This window comes from Siphateles boraxobius, unplaced genomic scaffold (genome assembly GCF_051911475.1).
Source record: "Siphateles boraxobius isolate OS27281-9 unplaced genomic scaffold, OSU_SipBor_1 35, whole genome shotgun sequence".
NCBI lineage: Eukaryota > Metazoa > Chordata > Actinopteri > Cypriniformes > Leuciscidae > Siphateles > Siphateles boraxobius.
In genome coordinates, this window is record NW_027508975.1 from 11,282,944 (window position 1) to 11,298,533 (window position 15,590).

The 15,590-nt window shown below is 38.8% G+C and overlaps 1 protein-coding gene across 1 annotated transcript; it reads right to left on the reverse strand.

Annotated features, from left to right (window-relative positions):
• Positions 1-289: 289 nt before the first annotated feature.
• On the reverse strand, positions 290-15,541 carry maco1a (macoilin 1a). The gene is made up of 11 exons (XM_077196392.1): positions 15,406-15,541; positions 13,844-13,985; positions 13,565-13,691; positions 11,970-12,093; positions 10,037-10,215; positions 6,914-7,418; positions 6,676-6,834; positions 4,738-4,920; positions 4,450-4,570; positions 2,063-2,237; positions 290-1,970 (listed from the first exon to the last, which is right to left on the reverse strand). Exons 1-11 carry the CDS (start codon positions 15,483-15,485, stop codon positions 1,768-1,770), a joined length of 1,998 nt encoding a protein of 665 aa, XP_077052507.1. The 5' UTR covers positions 15,486-15,541; the 3' UTR covers positions 290-1,767.
• Between the last annotated feature and the right edge of the window lie 49 nt (positions 15,542-15,590).

Genomic DNA, 15,590 nt, shown 5'->3' on the forward strand with positions numbered 1-15,590 from the left:
TGATTTAAAAGTTTTAGTAATTTTGTTAGCTTTTTAATCTCTATATAGATTGTTTTTCTTTAAGTTAATGAAAAAAAAAACTTTCTATGGTTCGATTTCACAAAGACGAACAATCAAACTTGGAGCCAATTAAATCTAGCATTAAAATTATATATTGAATTTTATACTTGAATAAAGTGCAAATTCCTCAAAGCAAGTACAGTGATAAGGTATTTTACTCCCCTACACACACACACACACACACACACACACACACACTTTAGCTTGGTTCTTTAAAAAATCCAAACAATGAGAAACAAAGGCGTGTTCTTTACTCTCCACAAAGTTTACCATAAAAACACCAAATGCAATCCACAGTAATACTTTCCCAAGGTAGACAAATAAAAAAGAAACCCTTGTTGTAAAACAAGGACTAAACCAAACAGGCATATTCTGCCAGGAACTTGACACAATCCTTAAACCAATGAAGAAGAAATGTGAAGTAGAACTTTGTAATGAAGCATTAATGGATTGATTTTAGATGTTATCTGCAATGAGAGCTCTATAAAATGATGCATGTATAGTTTGCATTATCTTCAATGACATTAAATGGTGGAGGGGTGAAAAAATTGGCACATTTGACCAAAATCGAACCATTCAGCAAATATCATAAAATGCAATGAACATGTTAATGCAAATTAGAGACAGAAATAATCGAACACTGATAACTAGTGGATTAAAGTGGGCTTGCTGTTATTTGTGTTCCACCCCCGACAAAACACATGCCAGCAAGAGGCCAGATGATTTTAAATGCCACACTTGGGAATAACAGGTAACATGGTATGCTGACCAATCAGATGGATTCTAGGAGTGGCTGAATATGGCATGGGAAGTGTGTGAGAATATATTAAACAAGATATTTCAAGGCACTGTGTAACATAACAACTGGCAAACAAGACATCATATGTTCAGTTTTTCAACTGGTTTCAACTAAATTCTATTTTGTCCGGTAACAAAAAGGACTTGCATTGACCGCAAAATACGACAACATTCCCAAATATTTATGCAGCATTTTTGTCCACAAATACAATGTGAAGATCAGTCCCTTTTTAAAACAGATGGGGTTTTTTTTCGTGTCTTCGCCATCTCGAAAAACAGCATTAGGAGGGACGAAAAATGTGGAAAAAAAAAATATCTAATTCAGATCCAACATCTGTATCGAAATAAATTTTACCTCCCCGAAAACAGATGTACAATACTATGGTCATAATTAAACTGAACTGCATTCTTAATCACAAACACAACATGTTTTCCATCACTAATACTTGTGCTCCATCTCAATACATTTTCTTGTTACATTCAATTAACTTAAATATGTACGCTTACACCAGGGAAGTAAAAGAAGTCATGCCACCATTTCTGGCACATAAAACGATTCAGATTCAACACAAAGATGAGGTGGTACTAATAAAATCATAAAAGGTCATTAAGACCTCACAAAACAGATATAGGAGGACAAAAGAACCACAACAGGCTGAAGTGCCCTTATCAAGAAAATAACTTAGGTCTAAGAGCTTCAAAAATAACCTTAAACACCAGGAGGGCAGTTCTTGTTAATGTGACATCCATTTTTTCCCTTCTAATCCTCCACTTATATTAGCAATAACAAAGAAGAGTCATACTAACAGAGGAGGGGTAAATCAAACAAAAATACAACCCCATCCCACTGGTTTGCATACTGAACTTTTAGACAAATCAAAGAGCGAAGTGGACGACGTGTGTGAACATTCACTTCTTGAGCGGCTGGTAGACGGAGGCATTGGGGTCCAAGCTGGAAGGACTGGTGTCCATGAACTTGGAGGAATAATGTGGGGTCACAGGGGTCATGTTATTGGTCTCTGCAGAGTAGGTGATGCTGGGCATGACCGCCATGACCTCTGCGATCTTCTGCTTCAACTCTTTTATCTCCTGATCCTTCTGCAAAATCTGACCTGCAAGCAGGGCAAAAAGACTATAGGTTAGTGAGAGTGGAAGCAGAAATATTGTCAATATAAAGCTCTATCAGGACAGGAAAAAGGCAGACCTTGAGCAATCTCTAGCTGTCGCTTGGCATCTCCGAGTGCTGAGAAGAGATCCAGTTTAATTCTGGTCTCAGCACTCAGACTGTTCTCCAAGTGTTGGGTCTTGTCCTGCATGGCCGACAGTGCTGACATCAGAACCTCCGTGTCCTTTTCGTTCTCCTTATATTTACGCAGCTCCTGCACAGAGAAACAAAGAGGCGAGGAAGCATATGAAGGTACTTTTAAGGTTGTAGAAAAGATTTGAAACGGTCAATATGAAACAACATTTACAACTTATTTAACGCCCATAATTTGATGTAATTGCTGTGTGAAAGGTAGGGGAAAACTGTAGGGTGAGATTTTTTTTTTTCTTCACCTGAACGGTGTGATTCTGCTTCCAGACTAGAATAAGAGTTTGCCGCATATTGTGTAGAGGATTAACATTTTGTCCCAGGAATCAGGTCAAATCATAACATTTTGTCCCAGGAATCAAAACATTTTGTTCCAGGAATCAGATCAAATGTTTTGTCCCAGGAATTAGGCCAAATCAGAGCAAATGTTTTGTCCCAGGAATCAGGCCAAATCAGACCCAATATTTTGTCCCAGGAATAAGTCCAAATCAGACCAAATGTTTTGTCTAAGGCTAAGGAATCAGGCCAAATCAGACCAGACATTTTGTCCCAGGAATTAGGCAAAATCAGACCAAACATTTTATCCTATGAATCAGGGTAATCAGATCAAACATTTTGTCCCAGGAATCAATATCATTTACTTGCTGTACGTACACACAGACGCCGACTTGAGCTTCCAAAGTTACCAGAAGTCATTCATTTTCAATGGAAGCTGGCTTCTCTCAGCAGCAAGAAGCTTCAAATCCATCGGCGTTGCGTTTTGAGCAACCAGAGCTTCAATCAGAAAGTTGAAAGTAGCTCAACTTTATGGTAATGAGCTATGAAACGGTTCAGCGGCAAAACGGCAGCGACCAAACGGAATATAGGCGTCCTTCGTGCTGGCTGATTCCGGAGAAACATACGATGTAAACTTTCATTCCTACCAAAACATTAGCTCCGAGAAAATGGAGGAGCTAATCATCACCGTTGCTGGGTTTCCTATCATTTATATGACATGACGTTGTTTGCATATAGGGACCAGTTACAAAAGAACTAGGCATGGGATAAAATAGATGGGATAGTTGGTGTCTCCGGTGAGTTGGTGAAGTGCGTTCTGATGATTTATAATATTTTTCACTAGGAGGGAAATAATTGCACAACATTGATCAGTGCACCGTAGCATGCTAGTCTTCCTTGCTTGATGTGAATGGTACGATCTGTTTGCAGATCATTTTACCCTTATTAAATGTGCAAAAGTAATTAAAAGTAGAAGAAGCATTTTAGTGCAATGCATTAAAGGTGCTAAGCGATGTCACACGTTTTTTAGGCCAAAACATTTTGTCACATACAGCAAACATCTCCTCACTATCCGCTAGCTGCCTGTCCCCTGAACACACGGTAAAAAAAACGCGGTCTCTGCAGACACCCCAGGCTCCAAAAACGGCAACAAAAACAAACTGGGCTAACCCGCACCACGAAACATAAATTGTTCCAGCCAATAACCGACAAGAAGGATTTGGGGGAGGGGTTCGAGGTAAGTGCACGGATGAGGAGCGAGGGAGGGTCTAGCTAGCCTCCGTTTTGTTTGACAATACTTCGAACGTCAACAAGAAGTGACGTCACCCAACATCACTTAAAGCACCTTTAATGAGTTGTGTCAAACGGGAGTTTTACAGCTACAACATCTGGCCCGCCATAAAGTTACCGCCAGTTTCATTCATTCTTTCAGCTTTTGTCATGTCCATTCCGCGGTACATTTTAGGTTTAAACTGTTTCTGATAGATACTCAAATTTGTCTCTGTCCGGCCATGGTGGTACAGTGCGGTCATGGGCTTCCTCAATAATAATAATAATAATAATAATAATTATAATAATAATAATAATAATAGCTAATTATTCTTTTTTTTTCTGACCAAATGTGACCAAAACGGTATAAAAATGCTGTCATTATAAAAGGTTTCTAGTGTCAATGTATTGCTTGTTTTTTCAGTTTACATTTCATGTTGTGACACTTCTCTCGAACATAGAATGCTGCTACGTCAAAGCAGCCAAAGCGTCAACAACCGCCCCCGTACTTTTTGACAAGCGTCCTTGACAGGGCGGCCAGAGCTTCTTTGCAGCTCAAGTCGGCGGCCGTGTGTAGGTACAGTTTAAACATTTACAGTAAAATCAGTAAAAGAAGTAAAAAAGTCCAAGGTCTAAACGTATAGAATTTTCTTGGACAATTACACATTAACTTAAAAAAATATATATACTATTGCTCTTGGGTAAGCACCACGTCAGCAGGGGTTCTGTCTTACTTGCGCTTTGAGCTCTAGCTCTCGGATTAGTTCCTCCTTTAGCTTCATGTCGTGCATGAGCTTCTTGCACTCTGACTCCAGCTCACGTATGCGACTCCTCAGCGAGTCTGTGCATTCCCCTCTGTGAATGGAAGCGAAAGTGAAGCCCACCAGTACAAAGGCATAACCAAAGACACATAAATGCACACAGAGCACCAAATAATCATTTAAAGGGTATTTTCCACAGAAAATAGTAAAAGTATATGGGGAATATTTTAGAATGATTTCTAAAAGTTATTCATGTCTCACCTGGAGGCAGCTGCCAGAGCGACAGCACGTGCGGCTGTAGCCTCTTCCATCTTCTTTCTTTTCTTCTCTTCTGCAAGCTGCTTTTCCACTGCGGCCCGCGCTTCCTGTTCTGCCTTGAGCCGCTTCTCAAGCTGCACAATCATTTGCTTGTCCTTTTGCTTGGCCTGAACAGCGTTATGAAGTCTAAGACAGAGAAGCACAAAATCAACACTGGCACAAACAACTGCAGGTAGAGAGATGGAAATGAGCATCTTAGGATAAGAATGCAGGTGTTAACACACACAAAAAAGAGACTAGATAGTTATTAGCATTAAACTGGGGTCCAAACTTTTTCTAAATTTTAGATTTTAAGTACAAAAGGAGCTATACTAATAAAATTCATTATCAAAAAAATGATGGGATAGGATTTACTGGTCAAAAAAAAAGAAAAAAAGAAAAACAAAAGATAAAAAAGAAAGAAAACCTGGACCTCTAACTGTTCAGTTATAACCAATTCATTAATTATATTAGCCTGGGTTTCCCCATGCTGCCTTGCGCACGGCACAATTTTATTCACGCTGCTAGGCAGTCTGGATTCCATGGAACAGATTTTCGACTCAGCAAGGGGACCAATCACAGAACGGGGAGGGAGCAGCAAGACGATGACGACGTCTATGCGACACACCGAAGCAGTTTGTTTATACCTATGGATCCAACATGGCAGCAGACGCGAAGTTACCTTTCGATGCAGCCTTAGATATTGTTCGAAGTAGTTTAGTTAAATCTCCGACCCATCGTCTTCTTCCTCGTCTAATTTCTGTCGCTCTACATACGTCACCTGGTATAATTGAAACGATTGGCTATGAGCTACGTACAGGCCCATTTGATAGACATTCGTAGCATCCAATAAACGGCTCTGGGCATTCGTAAACCACGCCTCAAATACGTGAAAATGAACATGTGGTTCCCAGACCTACTTCTCAATGAGCCTCGGTCTGACGTTAGCCAAGCTATAATTATATATTCATTTATTAATATTTTGAATTAGCTTTTTATTTTTCATTTTAATTTTAGTTGAAGTTCTAGTAATTGTATTGTGCTTTAGTGATTTAAGCTTTTTTTTAAATAATTCTATTTAGCTTTATATTTATTTCAGTTTTAGTTTTAGTCATTTCAGAACTTCAACTTATCTTCATCAGTTGAAATGAAATAATTCATGAAAATTCTATTTTCACTAGTTTTATTTTTAAGTTTTTATCTAATATGTATACATTTCAGCTTTATTTTGATTAAAGGAAACTTATCTTTTATTATTTTCTACACTGAAACTCACTTGTCTAATGGTCTTTACGCAGGTGTAAATTATTGCCCCTACCTGCAACCTGTTACATTTGTTAGTGCTGAAAAGGACTGACCCCTCACATCGATTTGTGATATCAATGATGATTTTTTAAATCTGAAATATTTACAGTTGGCATGAAACGGAAGTTGCGATAATCTTTTCTGGCATATTGTACCGTATATCTGAGTAAAACTTGATTTTGTCTATCGAGAATTGATTTGATCTTTGTGGTTTGCTGTGATTGACCATTTTGATTTAAAAATGACTTTAATTGACAATTCATCCTCAGTGAAAAACAGACCATAGACTAGTGGTCCAGGTAATCAAAGTTTGGCCCCGTCCCAAATGGTACACTTCATATGCACTTACGGTCTAGTCCCATTTGTTATTTTGGGTTTCAGAAGTGTGCTTGCGAGCTTTGTGGTCGATTTACATTCTCGATGGGCATTTTTGCTGAGCCTGCACTGACTTTCACCTGACAGTCAGAGCAGCGTTACGCAGCAAACTTGCAGACTCGTAGGAAGAGTTTAGGGTACCATTTGAGACCGGGTCTTAGACTCCCCGGTTTAAAATATGTATTGGCATATATTAGTAACTAATTGTTGCTGATTTCTCACTTGTTTTGCAGTAACTCGTTTTCCTGGCGGAGCTGCCCCAGTTCAGAGCGCATGCTTCTTTCGGTACTGCTCAGAGAGCTGATCTGACTGCGCAGGTCTTGCTCCACCTGTCTGCTCGCCTGCAGGTCAGCCTTCAACTTCTTTATGTCCTGCTCAAGCCTGAAAAACAGAGAAAAAGGGAATGAACAGAACAAACACACTCCAATGGCCACAGTAGTTGCTACATGAGGAGTCTTACCGCATTAATGCATCTGGCTTACTGAGCTGGTTGTTAGGTATACAGTTCTCCATCAGATCTCTGTGAGGTGCAAGGTTCTTCCCAGCACACTTCTGTTTCTTTTCACTCCTGCTGGATGAGGAGGATGGTACGCTGCCATTGGTGGAGTTGTGGCTACGGGGGGAGGAGTTTTTGTAATGTTTAGAGGGGGCAGAGCCTCCTCCTCCACCGCCTACCTCCTCTTTTAGGAACAGGTTCTCTGCGCTGCCGCCGAGCTCATTGTTGAGTCTCTTAGTGTTTAGGTGGTTCTCCATATACTCAATGTCCTGTAGTTTAGCATCCACAGTCTGTAAGATGTTGTTGTTTATTCCTATGCTGTGCTGCTGCTGTTTTTTGTCTTTCCCCCCATCTTTGCCCTTCTCCTTGTACTCCAGTTCAGGTAGAGAGATGGGCAGTTTCTTGGTATTAGCAGAGCCGTTCTGAGCCACTAACACAGAGTCTGCCTCAGACATGCCTTTTGAAGTGGCTGCCAAATGAATTAAAGAGAGATAAGATTACAAAGCAATGCTGTCTGACAGCTATGACTTCAAATGAAAAATACAAATTGGAAAGCATCATGCAAATGAATAGTTAACTAGTACTACCATATGACTGATTTTATTTTTGCACTATGTATAATGTGCGCAGTATGAAAATCTGCTGCAAGCATGGAACATTAGGCAAAATGTGTGGTATACATCCAAAGCACACAGCGTGGAGTACACTAAACTTGATCCTTTCATTCCCAGCGTGATATCAACTAGGACTTTGAACATATTTTTGATAGTTGCCAAACATTACAAACATTGTGTAATAAAATTTACAATAACTGGTTTCAACTTGGTAAAAAAAAAAAAAATCATGCAACAAAGGTCACGTGACAATGCAGTAAAACAAATGTAAAACATTTAAAGTTTATTGTACGGTTTCATATAATAGTTAAAAAGTATTAAATAGTATTTATTAAATACAAAAACACTATTTTTCAAAAGTTTTGGGTCATTAAGATATGTTTTAAAAGAGGTCTCCTATGCTCCCCAAGACTGCATTTATTTGATCAAAAATGTGTAATATTGTGAAAAATTATTACAATTCAAAATAACTGTTTTCTATTTGTATATATGAAAATAATATGCAATTACATAAAATGTCATTTATTCCTGTGATGGCAAAGCTGAATTTTCAGCATCATTACTCCAGTCTTCGGTCGGATGATCTTTCAGAAATCATTCTAATATGCTGACTTGCTGCTCAAAAAACATTTTTTATTATAATCAATGTTGAAACCAGTTGTGCTGCTATTTTTGAGCAACCCGTGACTGTTTTTTCAGGATTCTTTGATGAACAGAACGTTTAAAAGAGCATTGTAACATTATCAATCAATTGATCAATAATTCAGACATCCTTGCTGAATAAAAGTATACATTCCTTTTAAAGGGGTCATGAACTGCATTTTAATTTTATAGAATTCTCTAAGGTCCAATTCACAATAATTTTCTTAGATAAAAAACAACATCCTAATTTAGAATAAGTTATTTTCTATCCTGTTGTTGACCCTCTCTTTCCAACACTCGGTTTTAATAGGCTGCCTGCATTCAAGACTTGGAAGTAAATGCCCACTGCTATGATTAGGTAACAGTTTTTCATATTAAAATAATTTTCAATGTCCCTGCCATTACAAACGTGGCATTGTTTTGAAAACTTCCGATGTTGAAAAATATCTTGTTACATAGTTAATGTGCAATATTTAAATCATAAATATTATATTATATCAATAAAACCTGCTTGATTTTAAGCAATCTGTTTTATAAAGTGCTATATAAATAAACGTGGTGTGACTTTACTAGAGTGCTGAATTGCAGAGCTCATGCAAACATATCCACGGTGCTATGATCAGATGCTTTTCTTATGCTTTATTAAAAATTCTTGCAGTTTTCTAAATTTTGTTGCATGTTTATTTTGTTATTGAGAGGAAAGCGTGCAGCACATATTTACAGATTCATCTAAACGCTGTTTTCAGCAGTGTGGCGGCATACTGTTTGATACAGTATATCGCTGGTCAAGTATTTAAAACTTTGTTTCACCCCTAAACAAAGAACGAAAAAGAACTTCGCCGTGAGTATAGCGGGGCCTAGAGTTCTCAACGGGCCGGGTCGGCCCGACAAACCCGACGGGACCCTCGGGTTCGGTTAGAAAATATAAGCAAATGACTCGGGTCGGGTCGGACCTCGGGCTTAATCTTTTCCGCTCAGTGAAAAAAAAGGAAATTATTAAATCAATCATCGCTGCTGTTCACTGTAAAGAAAGTCTGGCTGCTGCGTGCAACGTGCATCGCGGGGGCAGACCTGACGCCGCTGCGTGCATGCCTTTAGCCTGGAGAAGAAGATGTAGTTGGTGAAAAGTAACTTGCCGGAGGTGAATTCACCGTCGCTACTACAGGAGTGGGAAAATCAGAGGTCTGGAAAGTGTTTGGATTGGTGCTGGATTCTGATGGAAATTCTACAGGTTATGTCCAATGCTCAAAATGATGAAATATGACAGCAAAAAAACAGGGTCGTCCAGAACATTTTTATTTGAGGCATATTTAGTAGCCTATATAGCCTATTTATATATTTAAAGTTTGTTTCAGTTGTTTGTAGGCTATTGTTAAAAGACGTGAACATTAAAGGTTGATTTGAATTCCCGTCTGCTGGTCATGATAATACGTGTATGAGGAAAAAAAGGAAAAAAAAGAAAATTGGCGTCAGGCCGCGGGCCGGGTTCGGGCAGATAATTCATGTTGATGTGTCGGGTTACATCGGGTCCGGGCTTTAAAAGCCACGGGCCGGGTCGGGTCGGTTGTAATTTTCAGGCCCGTTGAGAACTCTAGCGGGGCCTTTATGCGTCAAAAGACCAAGGAACAATCGTTTCTGAATTCATAAGTCCTTAAAAAAAAAAAAAAATCTAACTGACCTCGAACTTTTGAATGTGAACGGTCATCAATCATATGGTAAATGAGATCATGGTTGTGAAGTCAATGCCTTGATCATTTTTGACTGACCCGTTTTTAGTATTTGTGACACGTGTTGATATTGCATTATCATAATAGTCAAATGGTAAGCTTACCCTCCTCTGTCTCACGTTCCTGTCTCTGAAGCATCTGTTGTTCTGGGGGCAGGGCCTGCTGTAAGAGCTGCATGTAGAACTCATTTTCCTTCTGCACCTCCTTTTGCTTCCGCAGACGAATCTTATAGCTCACGTAACTCTTGAAGCCGAAGCCCAGCGTCACCACCGGATAGCCAATGCTGTAAAGGAAGGGTTAGAACAACATGTTACAGAATACAGGAAAAAAAAGGATTGGTACAACTAGTGATGACTCAACAGACACCTTGAAATGGTGGCAACACTCCCATGTGCTGCTATGGAGACGCCAACAGTGTGTTCACAAATACAAAACTGACTGCTGCGCTATAAGTAGTACAGTTACATCAGCTATTTACTACATGTTGAATAATAAAACAATTGTGAAACTTTATGTGGTGTGAGATTTCATAAACCTTTAAAGAGGACCTATTATGGCCTTTTTCAAAGTAATTTTTCACATATTTACATTGTAGCACCTCTCTGCCCAGTCTGTCTGTAAAACGGTTTAGTTCTGAACTCAATGAAGCCCCTCCTTCTGAAAAGCGCAGTGTGCTCTGATTGGCTGGACCAGTGTGTTGTGATTGGTCAACCACTTTGATCGCGTTTGGAAATGTCACGCCATATCATAACAGCGAGTTTCAACACACTAACCAGGCGAGTTTCAACACACTAACCAGGCTTCACCCCTTTTTTTGCATATGCCCTGAGCGGGAAATATTTAAATGAGGAATATTGTGATGTGCAAATTCCTGGAAGAACACTCAAGACTACAATTGACCCTTCGCTAAGCCCCGCCCTCCCTAGTTACTGTTGCTACGCCTGTCAAGCTTTCGTGTCTGGCACGTCTATTACAGTGTGTATGCACCGGTGTCAGACATTCCCAATGAGATAATTAGTAATTTTTGGCGAACATGTGAAATATCTGAGAGAGCAAGACAAAGGGGACTGCAGTATGCATTCGAGCGATATATCCACGAAATAATATGCAACCAGTTAGCGTATAATTTCATTCAAATTGAAGCTAAAGCCTATATAGTCCCAGCGCAAGCAGCCGCCGCCTCATATGCTGACCATTCAAATGGGAAACACACAGCTATTTTCGTGCACAGCAGGGTAAGTGAAATGTGAAAATAATCTAATAATTATATATCAAACAGTTTATCCATACATTTTGTGGAATAACACTAACACCGGGTGAGCCGCGATCAGATTGGGTTAAAGTTACTCAGTCAGGGGTAACGTTAGTAGGCCGTCGATTAACGAAATGCTGAAATATATTTTAAAGTATGTCAGTGAGCCTCCGTCTTGTCTTTAATCGTCTTATTTTACGTTAAAATATATGCATTATGAACAAAGAACAGTCATTATTTCCAACTTCCAAGCAATATGTGTTTTTTTTAATCCGGTCTCCCACACTGCTGATCCACGCACATCATTTCTCCTCTTGGCTTTTAGATTTTCGGGAAGGAAAAAAATTCCACTCCCCCATCCAAACTTTTAAGATACCGGGTATCAGATTAGCACAATCCATACACACAACGCTTCGGCATGTTTCACTCGCTCGAAAGCTTGCCAGACCTCCAGCGCCTAGTTACGGTTGCTAAGACACGATTGGCCAGTTGCGGTTTTCAGGCGTGCCTTAGCGAAGGGTCAATTGAGGAATTTAAGGGAACTCCAAAAAAGTGCTTACTTTGAATGAATTTGTGCTTTTTAACTTTGCAGGCCTTTTTCATGCTCAAACATACTTAGTTAAAAACACATGTTGTGAAGAAAGTTCATGCTGTTTTGTGTTTGTTTTATTGGAAAGAGCAGCATGAACATACTTCATAATTTCTCCTCTTATGTTCCATAACTGAAAGTAAGTCATATTGGTTTGGAACGACATGAGGGAAAGTATGCATCAAACAAATCTTACCAGTGAGCTGCAAATGGACGGCAAAGGTCTACATGAAAATGTTTCAAATCCTTGAATCGGATTGCTGCTTCGATGTAGACGAAAAGAATCCAGAGAGAGACAGTGGGCAGACAAACACCTCGCTCTGTAAAGGAAGAAAATAGAAAAACATTGTATAACAGTTGACAATTTGATCTCTAGCTTGCCGTTAATAGTTATGACATTCTTACGGCATATATAGGAATGCATAATTATTCAAAATATAATGACTTCTAGCCCATTAGTGACCTTTAGGGTCATCAGTGAGGTTAAATAAAAGGCAACTGATTGTGTGACGGATCAATAACGTCAAAGGTTTCACAAAACAAGCTCTCGGCTGCAAACAAAACTCCAGCTTGCTGAAAGCACCCTCTCTAGTTGAAACACGCTGCAAGTCGTGTGTCAGCAGGAGCAATCACAGTCACAGCTCAAGGCATATTGAAACGGTTTTCAAGGAACAATCACTCAGTGTCAGCAATTCTTTTCCTCCTCTCTCCTGAGGTATAACTGAATCGACCCAGGAAAAGGACATATAATGACAGGAGCACACAAAAATCAATCAAAGATCTCTGCTCTTGAATTTAAACTCTTGAGTTCAAACAGCAAAGTAAACCTCTACATGGAAGCATATTCAGTAAGGATGCATTAAATTAATCAAACGTGATAGTAAAGAAATATATAAAGGTTACAAAACTTCAATTTCTAATAAATGCTGTTCTTTGGAACTTTCCATTCATCAAAGTATCCTGAAAAAAGTATCATGTTTCAACATTAATAATAATAATAATAATAAGAAGAAGAAGAAGAAATGTTTCTTGAGCAGCATATTAGAATGATTTCTGAAGAATCATGTGACACCCAAGACTGGAGTAATGTTGCTGAAAATGTAGCTTTGCCATCACAGGAATAAATTACATTTTAAAATATATTAAAATAGAAAACATTTAGATTATTATTATTATTATTTAGCTAGTGTACAATAGTACAGACATTTTGCAAGATTACAATTTTACTGTATTTTAGATCAAATAAATGCAGCCTTAATGAGCATTAAGATACTTTTTTCAACAAACAAAAAAATCATCCCAACCCCAAAATTTTTGAGAAAACAGGCCACTTGCTCAGTTTTCTTTTATGCAATCATCAAACATTTTCAAGATGAATGGCAGTCCAGAGAGATCTAAATGGTATTGTTTGCATAAGAAAAGCCCTTTCAACATCTCCCTCTCTAGCAACTGCCAGGAAAGTGAATAGTTGCGTAATATTTAGCAGAATGCTCCTGAATTATGTCACTGAATAATAAGTGAATTGGGTATATAAATTTAGTTTCTGGAAGCACAACTGGATTCACATGTCTGCAGTTAGTATTAGTCAATGGATGCCTATGGCAAAGCTTGCAACTTTTTCCGTTGCATGATGGAGCATCACTTTCGAAAACACTTACCACACACCATCCCCATCCAATCAATAGATTCCCAGCATTCTCTAGCATTCAATCAGCTCCAATGTGTCAGTACCCCCACTCCTAAAAAGATAATCATGGAAAGTCTGACTGGGCTCGAGCAATGTTGACTTACCTGTATGCCACACGTACTGTACCCAGACATAGGTGCTGGCAGCAAAGAAAAGCCATTGCTTGGGGATGAACAGGAGGCAGATGATGTCTGACGTGAATGCGACACACACAAAGAACACAGAGAACGCCTGTGGGATAATAGAAGAAAAGAGTAGAAATAATTGATTTAACCAGTGAAGAACATGTCACTCAAAGACATCAAGAGTGGTTTACAAAGGACCAAGATGACAGTGAGCCATTAGTTACTCAAGTACACAACGCTGGGAATTCAAATACTCACCAATCCCTGATATCTAAAGGAATCATAAACACTCCTGATGAAGAGCCAGAAAGGCCACAGATACTCGAACCTGAACTCCAGCACGAAATCAGCCAGCAGAACAAGCGCCCAAACGACCAGGAACTTTAGGTATAGAAAGGTACTGCCAGATCAAGAGAAATTCATAAGAATAAAAAATAAACAAACAAACAAACAAAAAACATATCAGTGTCCATGTCTTAGGCAAACCCTTTCTATAAATTAATTTCAATTACTTAATCCATGATTACTATATATTTATAAGCGTTTATAAATTCAGTGCTAGGGAGGATTTATTTATATTATATCAATAGTAAAATGTATTAAAATAATAAAGAAAATATACATGTATAATTACATTTTATTTAAATATTAAACTTATTTGTGTGCAAAAAGAGACTTATGCAATTATCCATGCAGATCATAACCACAGAAATTTTCATTATAGACATTTCCATGACCTTTTCTGGTCATTTTCAGGGGGTTTTCGAACTGCGGGAATCCTGAATGTTAGACTATTCAAATATACACAGCAAAAATGAGGTCTTGGCAGAGTATATCTTGGTACTGCATGTTTATATAAACTTATTTCAGATGGACCGCAGATATAAAGTTTCAGTCAACACAATGTCATGTGGAAGTTGAACAAACAAAACTTGCAGCATCAAGTTGCAAACAGGGTTTAATCCGCACATCTTTCTAGAAGGAAAACAGTCAACAATCAGTTCGTATTAGGATTCCTTCATTACATTCACCTGACACCTCTATATATAAGAGTGAAGGTGTCAAAAACGTTACAATAATGTGGCATACATATTTGGCAGCTTATGGTTTCTGGTAGACTATCTTGGACCAGCAACAATAATGTTGATCAAGCTGGGTTTTTTTTTTTTTTAAAACATGGCACATTCTTAAAAATAAAGATTCCAAAAGGGGAGTTTCAAAGTGAACCCATAAAGGACAGATTTCGGTTCCCCAAATAACTTTTCAGTTCTTAAATGTAAAAAATAAATATTTTACATGTGAAAACCATTTGAACAATATAAAAAAACCTTTTGTGCAACACAAAGGTTCCATGGATGTTAAAGGTTCTTCATGTAAACATCACTTCCATTAAAGAACCTTTATTTTTCAGAGCTGGTTGGCCAGCCAATGACCAGCTTAAAATCACCAGCTACCATAAATTAATCCAAAACAAGCTGAATCTTCCAGCAAGACATAGTGATGATGGCTATAAAAGACAACTGCACAACCTGAAGAACATTCATAACATGGCCAGGACCAAATGTAATGCTTATTATTCTAAAATTATGCACAATTGAAGCCCATGGATGATACACAAAAGCCAGCATCCACACATATTATGCTTTACTAAGAGGAGTCAGAGGTATCCTGGTCTAAGCTGCAGTCAGGCCGGAGTTGAATGATCACATTGAACTGTGATCTGATTCTGTATCTGACTGTGACAGCTCACATACAGCCAAGCTCAGTTCAGAGACGCCATTACGGTGCGGTCGAGTGGCCGTGAGGTTCCCTGTCCGTACCTGCTGTGAATACCCTCGGTGATTCGGTTCCGTTTCAACGGGCGACGGAGTTTGCTGCAGTCCGCATTGCGCCGCTTCATTCTCCACCCTTTAGATTCCTGTAACTTCAAACACTCGAGGGAAACTACGGGAGCGTCCTAATACTGATGCGCATCGCTACGCCAATGCGAGGATGTCAGTGTTTT

Coding starts and splice junctions, on each gene's coding strand:
- maco1a (XM_077196392.1), bottom strand. CDS start 15,485: ATGAAGCGGCGCAATGCGGACTGCAGCAAACTCCGTCGCCCGTTGAAA. Junction 13,986..15,405: donor ACCGAGGGTATTCACAGCAG/GTACGGACAGGG, acceptor TTGATCTGGCAG/TACCTTTCTATACCTAAAGT. Junction 2,238..4,449: donor AGCTAGAGCTCAAAGCGCAA/GTAAGACAGAAC, acceptor TTCTCTGTGCAG/GAGCTGCGTAAATATAAGGA.